The sequence below is a fragment of the Ovis canadensis genome, chromosome 3, assembly GCF_042477335.2.
Source record: "Ovis canadensis isolate MfBH-ARS-UI-01 breed Bighorn chromosome 3, ARS-UI_OviCan_v2, whole genome shotgun sequence".
In the NCBI taxonomy this organism is placed as follows: Eukaryota; Metazoa; Chordata; class Mammalia; order Artiodactyla; family Bovidae; genus Ovis; species Ovis canadensis.
In genome coordinates, this window is record NC_091247.1 from 176286911 (window position 1) to 176301235 (window position 14325).

A 14325-nucleotide genomic window follows, 5' to 3' on the forward strand; every position below is an offset into this window, starting at 1 on the left:
ACTTACTTCACACTAAGCAGATGGATATATATCCAAAGAAAATGAAAACACTAATTAGAAAAGATATATGTAGAAACCAACACAACATTGTAATGCAATTATCCTCCAATTTAACAATTAAAAAAATAGAGACAAAAATATATATGCACCTCAATGTTCACAGTAGTATTATCTACAATAGCCAAAATATAGAATCAACCTAAGCATCCATCAACAGAGGGATATGTGATATGCAATTAAGATAGATACATGTGTACATACACACATACAATGAAATATTACTCAGCCATAAAAAATAATGAAATTTCACCATTTGCTGCAGCATGGAGGGTATAATGCTTAGTGAAGCTGTCAGAGAAAAACAGATTCATTCTTAATTTCAGTAGCAAGTAATCATCAAAAATATCACTTTATTGGCAAAATAATCATAGTACAATACTATTAACACTCCATAGACACTAATAGTAATTAAGATGATTGTACTGATGATTGTAATAGTCACAGCTCATATTTTTGTAGTCTGATACTTTTCAAGGATGCTCTGCATAGGAAGTGTCCTATATACTCATATACAAATTAGTGCCAACCTTAAGTTAAGTACTGTCTTATAAGAAAGTGAAGTCGCTCAGTTGTGTCTGACTCTTTGCGACCCCATGGACTGCAGCCTACCAGGCTCCTCCATCCATGGGATTCTCCAGGCAAGAATAGTGGAGTGGGTTGCCATTTCCTTCTTCAGGGGATCTTCCCGACCCAGAGATCTAACCCAGGTCTCCCGCATTGCAGGCAGACGCTTTGACCTCTGAGCCACCAGGGGAGCCCTGTAGAACCTAGGCAATCATATATTTTTATCCAGACAAAGGAAATCTGGTATGTCTGCACAGCAGACCTGTTGTAATAACCAATATTTCTAGATCTTTTCACATTTCTGAAGCTAATGAAAAGAGCATTCAAAACATATGAAATCACTAAGGCGATGACAGTCACTTCTTAGCTCTCCCACGTAATAGTACTAATGGATAGTAAAGGATAAAGTGTAGTCACAAGGATTTAAGTTCCTAGGATAAGACTTGGCACTTAGTTCATAATATTCATGGAAGTTGATGACTCACAAGTTACAGGTGGAGCATATATTAGGAAGGACTCTAGTGGCAAGTGACAGAAATCCAGTATAAACTGACTTAAACAGAAATCCATTGGTTCAGGTGCCCAGGAGGTTGTTAATGATATTAACATTATTAACAACTAGATTCCAGCCCTCCAGCAGCATCAGCAAGAGACTACCTTAGTGCTGGCTCTGCTTTGTTATGTTGACTGCGTTCTCAAGCAGGCTGGCTTCACACGCATCTGTGATACCCACCAGAAGCTCCAGGCTCTTACTTTCTGCAGACTTAGTAATAATTCACTAAGTGATCATTCTTAGCAGAAGACCTGGTAATGAGTTTCACTGACCAGGTCTGATTCATCTTTTGAGCTGGGTTCAGGGAAGAGGCAAACCCTGCCCAGCCCACAGGGATGATTCCCCAGAGAAGAAGACTCTTTCACCAGAAAAAGAGATGCAAAACCACAGATGTCTAGTGTACAGAAACTCTGTATACTTGTCTCCCATGAATTAGGGTTACATAGTAGGGAGAAGAGATGTGGGAGGCAGGAAAATCATAATTTGGAATGTAAGATTCTCCTGTATGTTTATAGATACCGAGACTACCGTGACCCTCCTCATTCACTGGTGCCCTACGGCTACACACTACAGTTCTGGCACGTCCTAGCAGCCCGACTGGCTTTTATCATTGTGTTTGAGGTAACTTTTCTCACCCAATTCCTTGATTTCCTTTGACCTAATGAAGTAAATAGAAGTAGCAGATGAATATAAGTTACAAAAACTTTCAATGTGATTAAGTATTGTCTAGAAGCAGGATAAGTAATACTGTGCAATCTTTTTCTCGTTTTCTTCTCTTTAATTAAAGTACTTGAATTTTCTGAGAAATATTTGAAAGTCCACTGTTGATTGTTAATAGATAAGTCCGGAATCTTTGGTCCTAAGCTCAATATTCTAGGGCTGTGTTTCTTAAAATTCAGGAAAATTGCCATTTTTCCATCCCCACTCCCAGAGATTCTGATACATCATGCCTGCAGTTTGCTTTTCACAGTCCTCCAAGATGCTTCTGATGTTCAGGGACAGTGTTTAGAAAACACTGAAATGACTGTTAGAAGCAGCAGCCTCTGGTTGTGCATCATCATGATATTACTTATGAACTTATAAAGAATAATCTACCTCGTAGATTATGCCTGTATTACGTGTCAGTAAAATTACATCATCTATTTTCTCCTAGTCTTTAAGAAAATTGTACTAAAAATAGTTTGCATTCCCATAATTGTATCCCAAAATGGAAATTTCATCTCTCATTACATATATTAAAGCCAGATTAATGCAAGTGAAGGCTGCCTCTTGGCTCAGACTAAAAGTTCCTATACAGGCATACCTCAGAGATACTGCAGGTTTGGTGCCAGACCACCACAATAAAGTATTTTGCCATCTATGGAGCCTTTTAAAATATTTTCTTCCAGTTATCATAACAACACCCATTTTGTGGGTGAAGGAGTTGAGGTTCAGAGTGGCTTATCCTCAGGTACGCCATCTTAAGTGCTAGCAGTGGCGCTGGGACTCAGACCTGGCCCTCTGACTCCACGGCGCTTTCTTCTGGCCCTCCTTTGCATTCTCTGGCCATTGCTTCTCCACCTTCTTTCCCGAACCCTCATTTCCTATGTGGTGCCGTCCCACCAGGTTCAGTCCTCGCCTACCCTGCGACTTTCTCTCCTCACACATACCTCCCCTGGCTTCATCCCACTTTCCAGAAACTCCAGAGGCTCCACATCCCTGATCTTGACCAGCTCCCAGAGCTCCTTCAGTTCAGGCTGCACAGTAGACCTGACTCTCCTGTATTCTCCCCTGTGTTTTTAGCACCTCGTGTTTTGTATAAAGCACCTCATTTCATATCTGATCCCAGACCTCCCAAAAGATCTAAGGGATCGAATGAGAAGAGAGAAGTACTTGATTCAGGAGATGATGTATGAAGCAGAACTGGAGCGTCTCCAGAAGGAACGAAAGGAGAGGAAGAAAAATGGAAAAGCACACCACAATGAGTGGCCGTGAGCAGGTCGGTGAGAGGTACGTTCACGGTCTGAAATCTCTCCTTGGCTGGGAGGGGCGCTTTCAACTCCTTGAAACAGAGCTTGCCATTGTTCTCTTGATAGGGATGAAAATAAAGTTAAAGTTAGTTGCACAGTCATGTCCAACTCTTTGTGATCCCATATGGACCATGCCAGCCAGGCTCCTCTGCCCATGGAATTCTCCAGGCACGAGTATTGGAGTGGGTTGCCATTTCCTTCTCCAGGGGATCTTCCTGACCCAGGGATCGAAACCAGGTCTCCTGCATTGCAGGCAGGTTCTTTACCAACTGAGCCACTAGGGAAGCCCAGTAGTAAATAATCCTTTAGAAGCTTCCCAAACCAGCTTGTTTCTTACTTTAATTGCTAATTTAACTGAATCTTCCCTTTGCACACAACTCCTGCAGCTCTTCTCTGCCTCTGGGTCATACTCTGGCCTGGCAGCCAAGATCCTCACAAGTTGGCCTATGTGTCCCCCAAAATAACCTTGCCCCACTACCACATCCACTCCAGTCTGGCTGTTCTCTTTCATCAGAAAGAAGGGGCAGATTACCCTGGGGATATTAAATCACCTTTTCATCTCACCCACAATGGCCTCCCCTCCATCACCCAAGCATCAATTCTTCCCAGGTTGACCCATGTCACGCCACACCTTCTGAAAAGGTTTCCCCAGACTCATCAGCCCACAGAGACTCACTCCTGATAAACACCTCCGGTTACTGCATCAGTACCACATGTATTGACAGATATTGATATTAATTTGTGATTTTCAAACAGTTATTAGGCTTCCCCAGCACAATTTGTAAGCATCTTTAGGAAAGTGCCTATGGATTGTAATCGATTCTTCCAACTGTCAGTGCGGTGTTAAGCACACAGCACCTATTAAATAAATTCACATTTAGGGGCTTCCCTGGCAGTCCAGTGGTTAAAACCTTCACCTGCCAATGCAAGGAATGCAGGTTCCATTCCTTTTCAGGGAGCTAAGATCCCACATAAATTGTGGCCAAAAAAAACCCACAAAAGCAATATTGTAAAAAATTCAATAAAGACTTTATTAATTAAATGTGCATTTTTAAAGGTCAGGTGCGTTACACTTCAGAAAGTTCCATGATGTTCCCACATATCTTATGCAGAAGTTCTTCTGAAACCTTTCTGGCAAGGCAATTACTATCTGGGTGTTCTTGGACAAGTCACTTTGCTTTTCTGGGCTCAATTTCTTCAGTGATAAGATGAGCCCTCAGTTCTGATACTCCATGAAGCTAATGGTGCAGCATTTGTTTTGCCTTCCTTTCTCTCTCCGCTTGTTTGGAGACTAACTTTGAAAATTTGGCCTCCAAAAGAAAAATGAAATAAACAGGAAAAAGTATTTTTTTTAACTTTTCACATAGGTAAAAATATAGCAGATATCTGCAGAAATGTTTGTTGTTAAATTAGTAAAGTTCTGTCAATCCAGATCTGTATTAATAGTCCAGGAGTTCATTGTGAGTCAGGTATGACCGTGGACTTGGGGTGAATGCCCTTAGCCCCAGGCCACCGGATAGTAATGGTATATGGATGCTGATGGTGACCAGAACCGTCCCCAAGAAAAAGAAAGGCAAAATGGCTGTCTGAGGAGGCCTTACAAATAGCTGAGAAAAGAAGAGATGCAAAAGGCAAGGGAGAAAAGGAAAGATATACCCATCAAAATGCAGAGTTCCAAAGAATAGCAAGGAGAGATTAAAAAAATAAAAAAGCCTTCCTCAGTGAACCATGCAGAGAAATAGAGGAAAACAACAGAATGGGGAAGACTAGAGATCTCTTCAAGAAAATTAGAGATACCAAAGGAACATTTCATGCAAAAATGGGCACAGTAAAGGACAGAAATGGTATGAACCTAACAGAAGCAGAAGCTATTAAAAAGGAGTGGCAAGAATACACAGAAGAACTATGCAAAAAAGATCAAGACCCAGATAATCACGATGGTGCGATCACTCACCTAGAGCCAGACGTCCTGGAGTGCAAAGTTAAGTGGGCCTTAGAAAGCATCTCTATGAACAAAGCTAGTGGAGGTGATGGAATTCCAGCTGAGCTATTTCAAATCCTAAAAGATGGGTCTATTAAAGTGCTGCATTCAATATGCCAGCAAATTTGGAAAACTCAGCAGTGGCCACAGGATTGGAAAAGGTGACAGACTTTGTTTTCTTGGGCTCCAAAATCACTGTGGACAGTGACCACAGCCATGATATTAAAAGACGCTTGCTCCTTGGAAGAAAAGCTATGACCAACCTCAACAGCATATTAAAAAGCAGAGACATCACTTTGCCAACAAAGGTCTGTCTAGTTAAGGCTATGGTTTTTCCAGTAGTCATGTATGGATGTGAGAGTTGGACCATAAAGAAAGCTGAGCACTGAAGAACTGATGCTTTTGAACTGTGGTGTTGGAGAAGACTCTTGAGAGTCCCTTGGACTGCAAGGAGATGAAACCAGTCAATCCTAAAGGAAATCAGCCCTGAATATTCATTGGAAGGACTGATGCTGAAGCTCCAATACTTTGGCCACTTGGTGCGAAGAACCGACTCATTAGAAAAGACCATGATGCTGGGAAAGATTGAAGGCAGGAGGAGAAGGGGACGACAGAGGATGAGATGGTTGGATGGCATCACCGACTCAACAGACATGAGTTTGAGCAAGCTCTAGGAGATAGTCAAGGACAAGCCCGGCATGCTGCAGTCCAAGGGGTCACAAAGAGTCGGACACAACTGAGCACCTGAATAACAACAACATAGACGCTGAACACTGGTTCTGCCCTCAATTCCAAAAGTAGCCCTTGACTTCACTAAAGGCAAGAAATGTTTTGCTACTTAGTAATTTTTCCTTTTTCCCCAGGTGTCATTTGGCTATGTGAGTTCAGGAAAATTACATTTTTCTGAGTCTGCTTATTTGGTGGAACTAATATACAGCTCAAATAAGGCAAAATATGTGAGACATGTACAAAACAAAGTGCTCTAGAATACTATACGGGATTTGCACTGTGGCTGAGCACCATGTTCTAGTCCCAGGGATTGCAGATCTGGCTTTTCCATTCTCTGTCTGGCCTGAGTTGGAGCATTCCTGTGGATTCAGTTTCCACACTTGCAAGAAAAAAGGAGTTGGACTAAACAATCCTTTAAGAGCCTATCTGGCTTTAGCCTTCTCGGATTCTATACTTTGCTCCAACCCCCTGGCCCACGCACCATTTTGACCACCTTTTCTCTGGCTCTGGTCAGCTCTCAGAGGAGAAAGGCTGACCATCCAGACATCTTGAGTTGGAGTAGGAGGCAGACATTAGTGAGGAGAACTGCTCCAGGGTCCAGAGACCAAGGTGCTGCTGTGGATTATCCCCACCTCACACCCCAGGACTACTCTGCACTGCAGGGCCCTTCACGCTTGGGAGCTGGGAGTTCCTTCTGGCCACATCATTTGATTTTCTTTCTCCCCAAAGAGGCCATTTCTCAATTTTTCTTAAAAGCATAGTCTTTATCTCTATTTTCCCAACAGTTGGCAGGAAGCCACCTTCCTCCAGACTGTGCCTCCATCTGTTCATCTGTAAAGGGGGCACAGTCATGTTTATACCCTACCTGACTTGGTTCAGGATTATAGATTCCTTGCATATCTTTGATTTCATGCTAACAAGTATAGACCATTGCACATTCTGTCCTTTCAGCCATCATGTCTACTTAGAATCGTAATACTTTCTCCTTTTTTTCCAGATAATCGTTCATTTCCAGGCCTAGGACCTGAATACTTGTTTACTTCTCCCGGCTGTGCAAAAGCACATTCAAGTGAATGACTATAATGCAACCGCAGTGCATGTCGCCGAGGTCGGCAGCAGCAGAGGGGTCAGCACCCTGAAAGGACTGCCTGGGAAACCACGCTGCTGTGAAGTCACATTGCAGCCCAGCACACAAATGCTATCTATCCACAGACCATTCTTGACCAAGCAAGCATGCACATCATGGGCAGTTACATTCTCAAGTTTTTAAAACCAAGGGGAACTTGTATACTGGGCCTGTTTTTCAGCCTGTTTGCTATCTTTTTTGCATTCTAACCCATGTGAATTTTACAGACACTGGGCTAAAAAGGGTATTCGGACACCTGGACACATTCCTAGAATGTCATCATATGGTCCTAATTCTGTGTCATCAAACAACACAAACAAGACCCTGTTTACAACTTTTTCTTTTTTTAATTTCAGATCTTTCTGAGGAGATTATTATATATGACATATCTATAGCTATGTGTATGGCCATAGATGTATTTCTGTGTGTACATATGTATAGTCATATATTCTTACATATGTACATACAAATACAGAGATATATAAAGTACATAGAACTTCCTTAATTGTAAATAGCCAAAAGGTACTGACACGAATGACAGATTTTCACATTTAAATAGTCATCAACGTGAAGCCATGTTTAATGCTTGTATAATGTGATGCAATAAAATTTAAAATAAATTTATGCACATGAAATATTTTTAGCTGGGTCTTCTGAAATTTTGTTGTCCTTTCTTCTCACAGAATAAGAGGAATCATAGAGTGTAATCTTTAAAGAAAGTCTGTCACTCCCAAACACTCCTGAGAAATGACTTCATCCTTCAGAGAGATTGCATTTTTCTTCCTAAGGCCCCTCTTCTACCTTTCTTGATGCTGTCTTCTTAGGGTACCAGGCTGACTAATTAGAAATTACTCAGAAGAGGACAGAAAATGCCACTGACATACTTTGTGGAGGAAATATGGAATACAACCAATGATACATACAATGCTTTTGATTACCCTGCCTGCTAGTATGCTCTGCTAATCCTAGCAAAGGGACTGTCTGGATGGGCCATGAGGGGCAGGTCGAGGAGTGCACTTCTAAGCAATGCTCGTTGTTATAATTACTCTTCTTCCAAAGATTGCAGAACCTGACCTTGAATTATTATATCACCTTGCTTGTGCCAGTCAGGGAAATGGGAGTGCACCTCATCCATCAACACTGTCTCATTCTGGCTGTGGAATCCTGAGCTGATGGGGTCCCAAGATCCTTAAATGTTCCCTTAGATGGGGACAGTTGGTCAGCGTGGCTTTGGGCAGGCTAGAACTTCAGCCATTTAGTAGTTTTATCTTTCTAGTATTCCTTCTGACCTGCTGTTGCTGGGAGTGAAATGCAGTTAACCCTTGAACACCACAGGTTTAAGCTGTGAGGGTTCATTTATAAGCAGATTTTTTTCAATATATATATAATATAGTACTATAATATCTGCTATTGGTTGGATCCATGAACCATGGACATAGCAGGCCATCAGTATAGTTATATCCAGATTTCTGACTGGACAGAGATTGGCGCCCACAGCCTCTGCATTATTCAAAGGTCAACTGTACTAACCCTACCAGAGCCTAAACTAAGGATATGTATGGGAACTGAAAACAAGAGGCCACTGGCAGAGTTTTCAATCATGGTTAAGAAGTCTGAAATATTTCACATGTTGGCCAGAGGAATTTCCATGGAAAGTCTCAAAAGATGAAATATACAGAGATGCTCCAAACAGACAACTTGCTCTACTGACCCAGTCCTGTGGCTTTTGCTTGTTATGCCTAAAGCTCTACCTTGAGCATCATGGCCCAAAAGGTCCCTGCTTTTGACCTAGCCATAACTTCTCTCCTGTTCCTTGGAACAGGAAGAGTGGTGGGGGCAGGGAAAGGAACTGAACAACTTCTTGGGTTTGCAATGGGCCGTGAATATTCAGAACTACACAGAGGACCATGCAACACACTGGTCAGGATAAGGAAGTAACCATCTGGTAAGTACCAGCTTATACCTGGTCTGAGCATAGACTGAACTTCAGACTCTCTGGCCAGAAATATATTTTCCCCCATGGAATTCTGCTTTTGCTATCGCAAGTGCCTCTGGCAATCACAATTCTTGATAATGTTTCTAACATAAAACCTCTTCTCTTTCCTCCTCCCATCTCTCCCTTCATTTTTTTCTACCAGCACAGTGAATATACTTATTCATCTTCCCTGTTTTTGGTAAAGGAAGACATAGTGAACATCTTAAGATGTTTGTAGAGGCAGAAAGGCAAAGAAAGTTGTAGAGGGGAATTTCTGAGGGACTTTGTAAGAAATCAAGTGTTAGGAGTAATAATATAGGTAGTTAGGAGTTAGGACATAAAGACATAGGTAGTTTCTGACTTCCCTGTCCCTCCTGTTAGAAAAAAAACTAACAATTATTTATGGGTAAGACATCACTAAGAAAATCCTAGAACATGCAGGTGGGACTGCCAAGATGCAAATGCTGGCTCTTGCAAGCTCCTACCCCTACCCCATATTGCCCTTCCCCCAGGGCAGCACAGCACCCCATTAAGAGGTCTTCCCCTGAGCCTAGCATTTCTCTATTGGGAAATGAGAGCCTAGAGTGAACCTCTAGCTTCCACAGTGTTGTGGGTCAGTTCTTGGTAGCCCCAGTCTGGTCTCATTCCACGGGAATTGTGGGGAAATCTGTGGGGCTTGATCACTGAAATTATGATTATGATGGAGAAGGCATAGTGGCTTGCAAGAACCAGCATTTGCATCTTGGCAGACCCAAGTTCCTACTTGCAGGGTCCAACTAGTTGTCCCAATCAGAGAATCTGCTCACATGCTGAGCTATGACCAGGGGAACCTATGGGATGCAAGTCTGCCTGATTTGGATCCTCAAATGAAGAGCCTTGCTATCCCGAGAGTCTGGTCTGCCCCACTGCAGCAGAGGAGCTGAGTCATAGCCTAGCCCACTGCTGAGTGCAGTTCCAAGTACCTCCTGACCAGAAAGCCTAGAAGCTACACAGCTCAGGAATACAGAGCTACATAGCTCTGCTTGAGCAGAGACTGGCAGGCTGTTATGATCGTTGCAAAGCAAACTCTGTCAGTACAGGGCCAGGGTTTTGGAAGGACCAAGTCAGATTGAGTCAAAACCACAAAGAATCTTGCCGGGCATGGGTGTGTTCTGGGCTCCATCAAAGCAGGGAAACTAATTCATACACCCATCTATTACTGAGTATAGCATCTGGCCTCTCCTGAGCAGAAAACCTGATCCAGAACAGCTTGGAGCTGACCTTTCCATTTCACCCAGGCAGAGCAGTTAAACCATCCCTTTATCAACTGGTAACTGTACCTCCTGGCCCACCTGGCCAAAATACCTAAAGCTGCATAGCTCAGCAACACTCAAGTAGAGAGTATGGCAGGCAGAGATGATAGGCTGCAAAGCCAAGCCAGGGGCCCTGTTTGGCCAGGGAACTTGGAGAATGGGTTGACTTGAGACAAGAGCACAAAGAGCCTTGCCAGCCTTGGGGATGATTCTCCTGTTCTTCCTGGGCAGGAAACTGATTTGCTGCCCTCCTGTTGCTATACACAGCATTTAGCTTGCCCGGCCAGGAAAGCTAGCCAGAGCAGACTGGAAGCTGTACAGCCCACCCAACCACCTTGCTTACAGTGACGCCTGAACAGAGAACACAGGCTGTGGCTTTTCAGTCTGCAGGGCACAACCAGTGACCTCATCTGGCCATATAATTCAGTGCACATACCTGCCTGATTCAGATCCCCAGACAATGAGTTACACAGGCCCTGGAGCCTGTCCTGCTGCCCTACTGAGGAAAGGAAGCTAATTAATAGTTCTGCCTCCTGTGGAGAATAGCATCCAGTTCCAATTATCTAGTAAGTCTGACAAGAGAACTCAGGCGACCATGGAGCCCATCCTACTGCCCTACCTAGGAAGGGGGCAGAGCCAAAAGTCCTATCTAACCATTCTCAGCCAGAAGTACCACCCCAGACCCCAGCCTGAGCAGTGGACTCATCTGAAAATACACCCTGATGGCAAGTCCCACCTGTCCAAAGATACGACCATCAAACAGATGGTAATATCTGTTGAAGTTTACAGTCTGGAAGTCTCTGTAATTGTGAAAGCTCTCAGTCCTCCTCGCTCTTGCTTACAAAGGACTTTCTCTGGTAAGGTCTCATGGAACCATAAGTAACTGCTTCATGGATGGTTTCATGGTACTGGAGCTGAAGACTAGAATCTGATATCCAAAGAAACCCAAAATGAGCCAACTGGTAAAGAACTTTCTGTGCCAAAGTAAATTTTAAAAGTCTGGAATTAGAGACTTTTTACTAAAATGCACAAATGTCAACATAAGGAATCAAGGATCAAAAAAAAATCAGGTAAATGTGTAAATGTGACACAAAAGGATATAAATTTCCAATAACTGAACCTAAAGGAATGGAGGTACATGAATTGTCAGACAAGGACTTTAGAATGATCCTCCTCAAGAAATCCGGTGATCTATAAGATACAGCAGACAGGTAAACAATCAGGAAATCAGTGACAAACAAAACAAGTTCAACAAATAGAAACCATCAAAAAAGCCAGACAGAAATCCTAGAGGTAAAGATTACAATGATTGAACTCAATCACTAAAAAGTCAAACTGTCACAAACTGTTGAACTCAAAAGTCAACAGACTTGATCTGGCAGAAGACCTAGAAGACAGAACATTTGAAATAATCCAGTCAGAGGAGCAAATATAATAGAAAACAAAGAATGTAAAGAGTGAAAAAAGAATATGTAACTTATAGGACACAATTGAAAGAAACAATATTGGCATTATGGGACTTTCAGAAGAAGAGAAAGGGAAAGAAAGCATATTTGAAGCAATAGTGACTAAAAACTTCCCCAATCTTGGAAAAGAAATGAATGCCCAAATTCATGAGGCCCAAAAGTCCCCACATAAGTGAACCCAAGTAGGGCTACACCAAGACACATTATAATTAAATTGTCCAAGTGAAAGCTAAAAAGAAGTTTGAACACAGTGGAAGAAAAGAGTGGAGCTACAGACAAAAGAACACTCATAACATCAGCAGCTTTTCCCACAGAAGCTTTGAAGGCCAGGAGAGAATGGAATGATATATTCAAAACACTGAAAGAAGAAACTGTCAGCTGAGAATTCTATACCTGGAAGAGCTGCCCTTAAGTAATGGATAAAGACTTTCCCAAACAAACAAAAGCTGAGGGAGTTCATAAGCACTAGGCATGCCTTATAAGAAACGCTAAATGGCATCATTTAGCGTTGTCTTGAATGAACCACATCATTCAAGATACTGTCTCTGGAGGAGACAGAAAGCCATGGAAGCTCTTCCTCTGGAAACAATATAGAGCCTTTTAGAAAGTGAGATGGTCAACAGGTGCTTATCCAGAAAGTTGTTCATTAACAGACTGTAAGATTTGTAAATTTGTAAAACAAGATGTAAGACTCATATACTGGAAAAAGAATCTGTGAAATCCAAGCTGTTAACAATACTGGAATATCCTCATTTACAGTGAGAGAATGCAAGAGCTCCAGTAGGACGGACTCAAGGCCAAGGCGCTACTTATTCAGAGGTCACACAATCGGCCGCATTCAGGTGTGGGGTATGACCACTACCATGGATACGGTTAACAAAAGCGAGCATAAGGATGTAGGCGGTCTAACTGAAGATTGGCTCAAAAGACTGGATCAGTGTGATCTATGCACATCTCACTGCACTACTCCTAAGATCAGTCTGGCAACTTCTGTGGCTCATCACAGCCATCGTTGGATATCAGATTTTAGTCTTCAGCTCCAGTACCATGAAACCATCCATGAAGCAGTTACTTATGGTTCCATGAGACCTTACCAGAGAAAGTCCTTTGTAAGCAAGAGCAAGGAGGACTGAGAGCTTTCACAATTACAGAGACTTCCAGACTGTAGACTTCAACAGAAATATAGAAAGCATTGCCCCTAAAAATAGTAATTTGGGTCCAATACAAGCTGAAGTAAAGCAGGCAACAGGGTAATGGAATGTGTCTAAGAGAAAGTCTCATGGAACAGAAATTTAAAAGTTTGAGAGGCTCAGATAGGGGAGTAGAGATGTATAAAATAGCCAAAGATTTTCTAGAATCCAAGAAAAGGTCATCAGAAGATGAAAATGAAAACAGAGTTATAGAAGAAAGGATTTGAGCGAGGAGGATCCCTTGAAAGAAAGGAAGTTCCCCACCTGGCATCATCACCAAGTATGTCTGATGGAGGAGCTGACTCACCTGGTATTGCGTCCCCATCTCCTACAGAGATCACTCTATCTCCTCAGCACAAAAAAAGTGATTCTTCAGGTCAAGAGTACAGCTTGTGGAAACTCAGCAAAGTGAGTATTTGTTACATTAATTCAGACAAGAGTTAAACTTTACTGGATTTCAATACATTACCTTTTACATCAAAACTTTACAAATTAAGATTGGACTTCATTTTGTATCTTTTTATCAGAAATACCTGGGGTAAGGAGATAAAATAACCATATTTCTTCCAATCATTTGGAATTTTTTTTTAGTTTTACAGGCACATTTACTAGACTATTTGTAAAGCAGGAGTCTATTTCAATGTTAATCTACTTTGTGGACTTTAGAGCATACTATGTCTTAAAAAGATGGTTCCCATGTAGATAAGCATCTCCTTAGAGTGTGGAAACCAACAATTTGCATTCCTAATGTTGATTAAGCAAATTAAAAAATTCCCTTTGGAACTTAGTCTCCCAACCCTTACCGTGATGGCAAAGTGGTTTACCAGGTATTTAATAAGGTGCTATATTTATGAAAAAAACCACATGTAATTCAAAAACACTATTAAATTGCTTGGTGTATCAGTAAGTCCTTTAAGATAATTTTAATTGTGGTCATTTCCTGAGTCTCATTACTGAAATTCTTAAATGTTAGCAAACATCACCAATATTAAATGTCAAAAGTTCATTTAAACGTTCTTTAAAGTTAGAGCAATTGTCTGTGCTTAAACAAACAAAGTAAAAATAATAAAGACAGCTTTGAGTACCCAGAAAGAACACTGTACCAGTTGCTGATCTGCCTTACTTTAGAGCCACCATAGTTTTTTCCTATGTTAATAACCAAGATAATTAAATTAGAATGTAGCCATTTTGTTAAGCTTAAGAGATTGAGGTTCTGAATTTTTGGTTAAAAGTTTTGGCTGCTGCAGAAATGTTATTTTAAATATATTTTGAATTATAAGAACAGAAAAATTGTACTTTTTCCTCATTTAACTAGAATGATTTCCAAGTTTCTGTAAATAATCGTAAATTTAAAGCATTAAGCATTTATTGGTAAATAAT

At 41.6% G+C, this 14325-nt stretch overlaps 1 protein-coding gene and 1 pseudogene across 1 annotated transcript in view; both read left to right on the forward strand.

Annotated features, from left to right (window-relative positions):
• ANO4 (anoctamin 4) overlaps positions 1–7660 on the forward strand; it is a 444323-nt gene extending 436663 nt beyond the window's left edge. Inside the window, exons 28-30 of the mRNA XM_069585151.1 lie at positions 1693–1798; positions 2960–3166; positions 6894–7660. Of these exons, the coding sequence (XP_069441252.1) occupies positions 1693–1798; positions 2960–3151 (298 nt within the window). The 3' untranslated portion in view covers positions 3152–3166; positions 6894–7660. The remainder of the gene's footprint in view (positions 1–1692; positions 1799–2959; positions 3167–6893) is intronic.
• Positions 7661–10884: 3224 nt separating this feature from the next.
• LOC138436372 (BTB/POZ domain-containing protein KCTD3 pseudogene) lies at positions 10885–13389 on the forward strand (annotated as a pseudogene).
• The last annotated feature ends 936 nt before the right edge of the window (positions 13390–14325 follow it).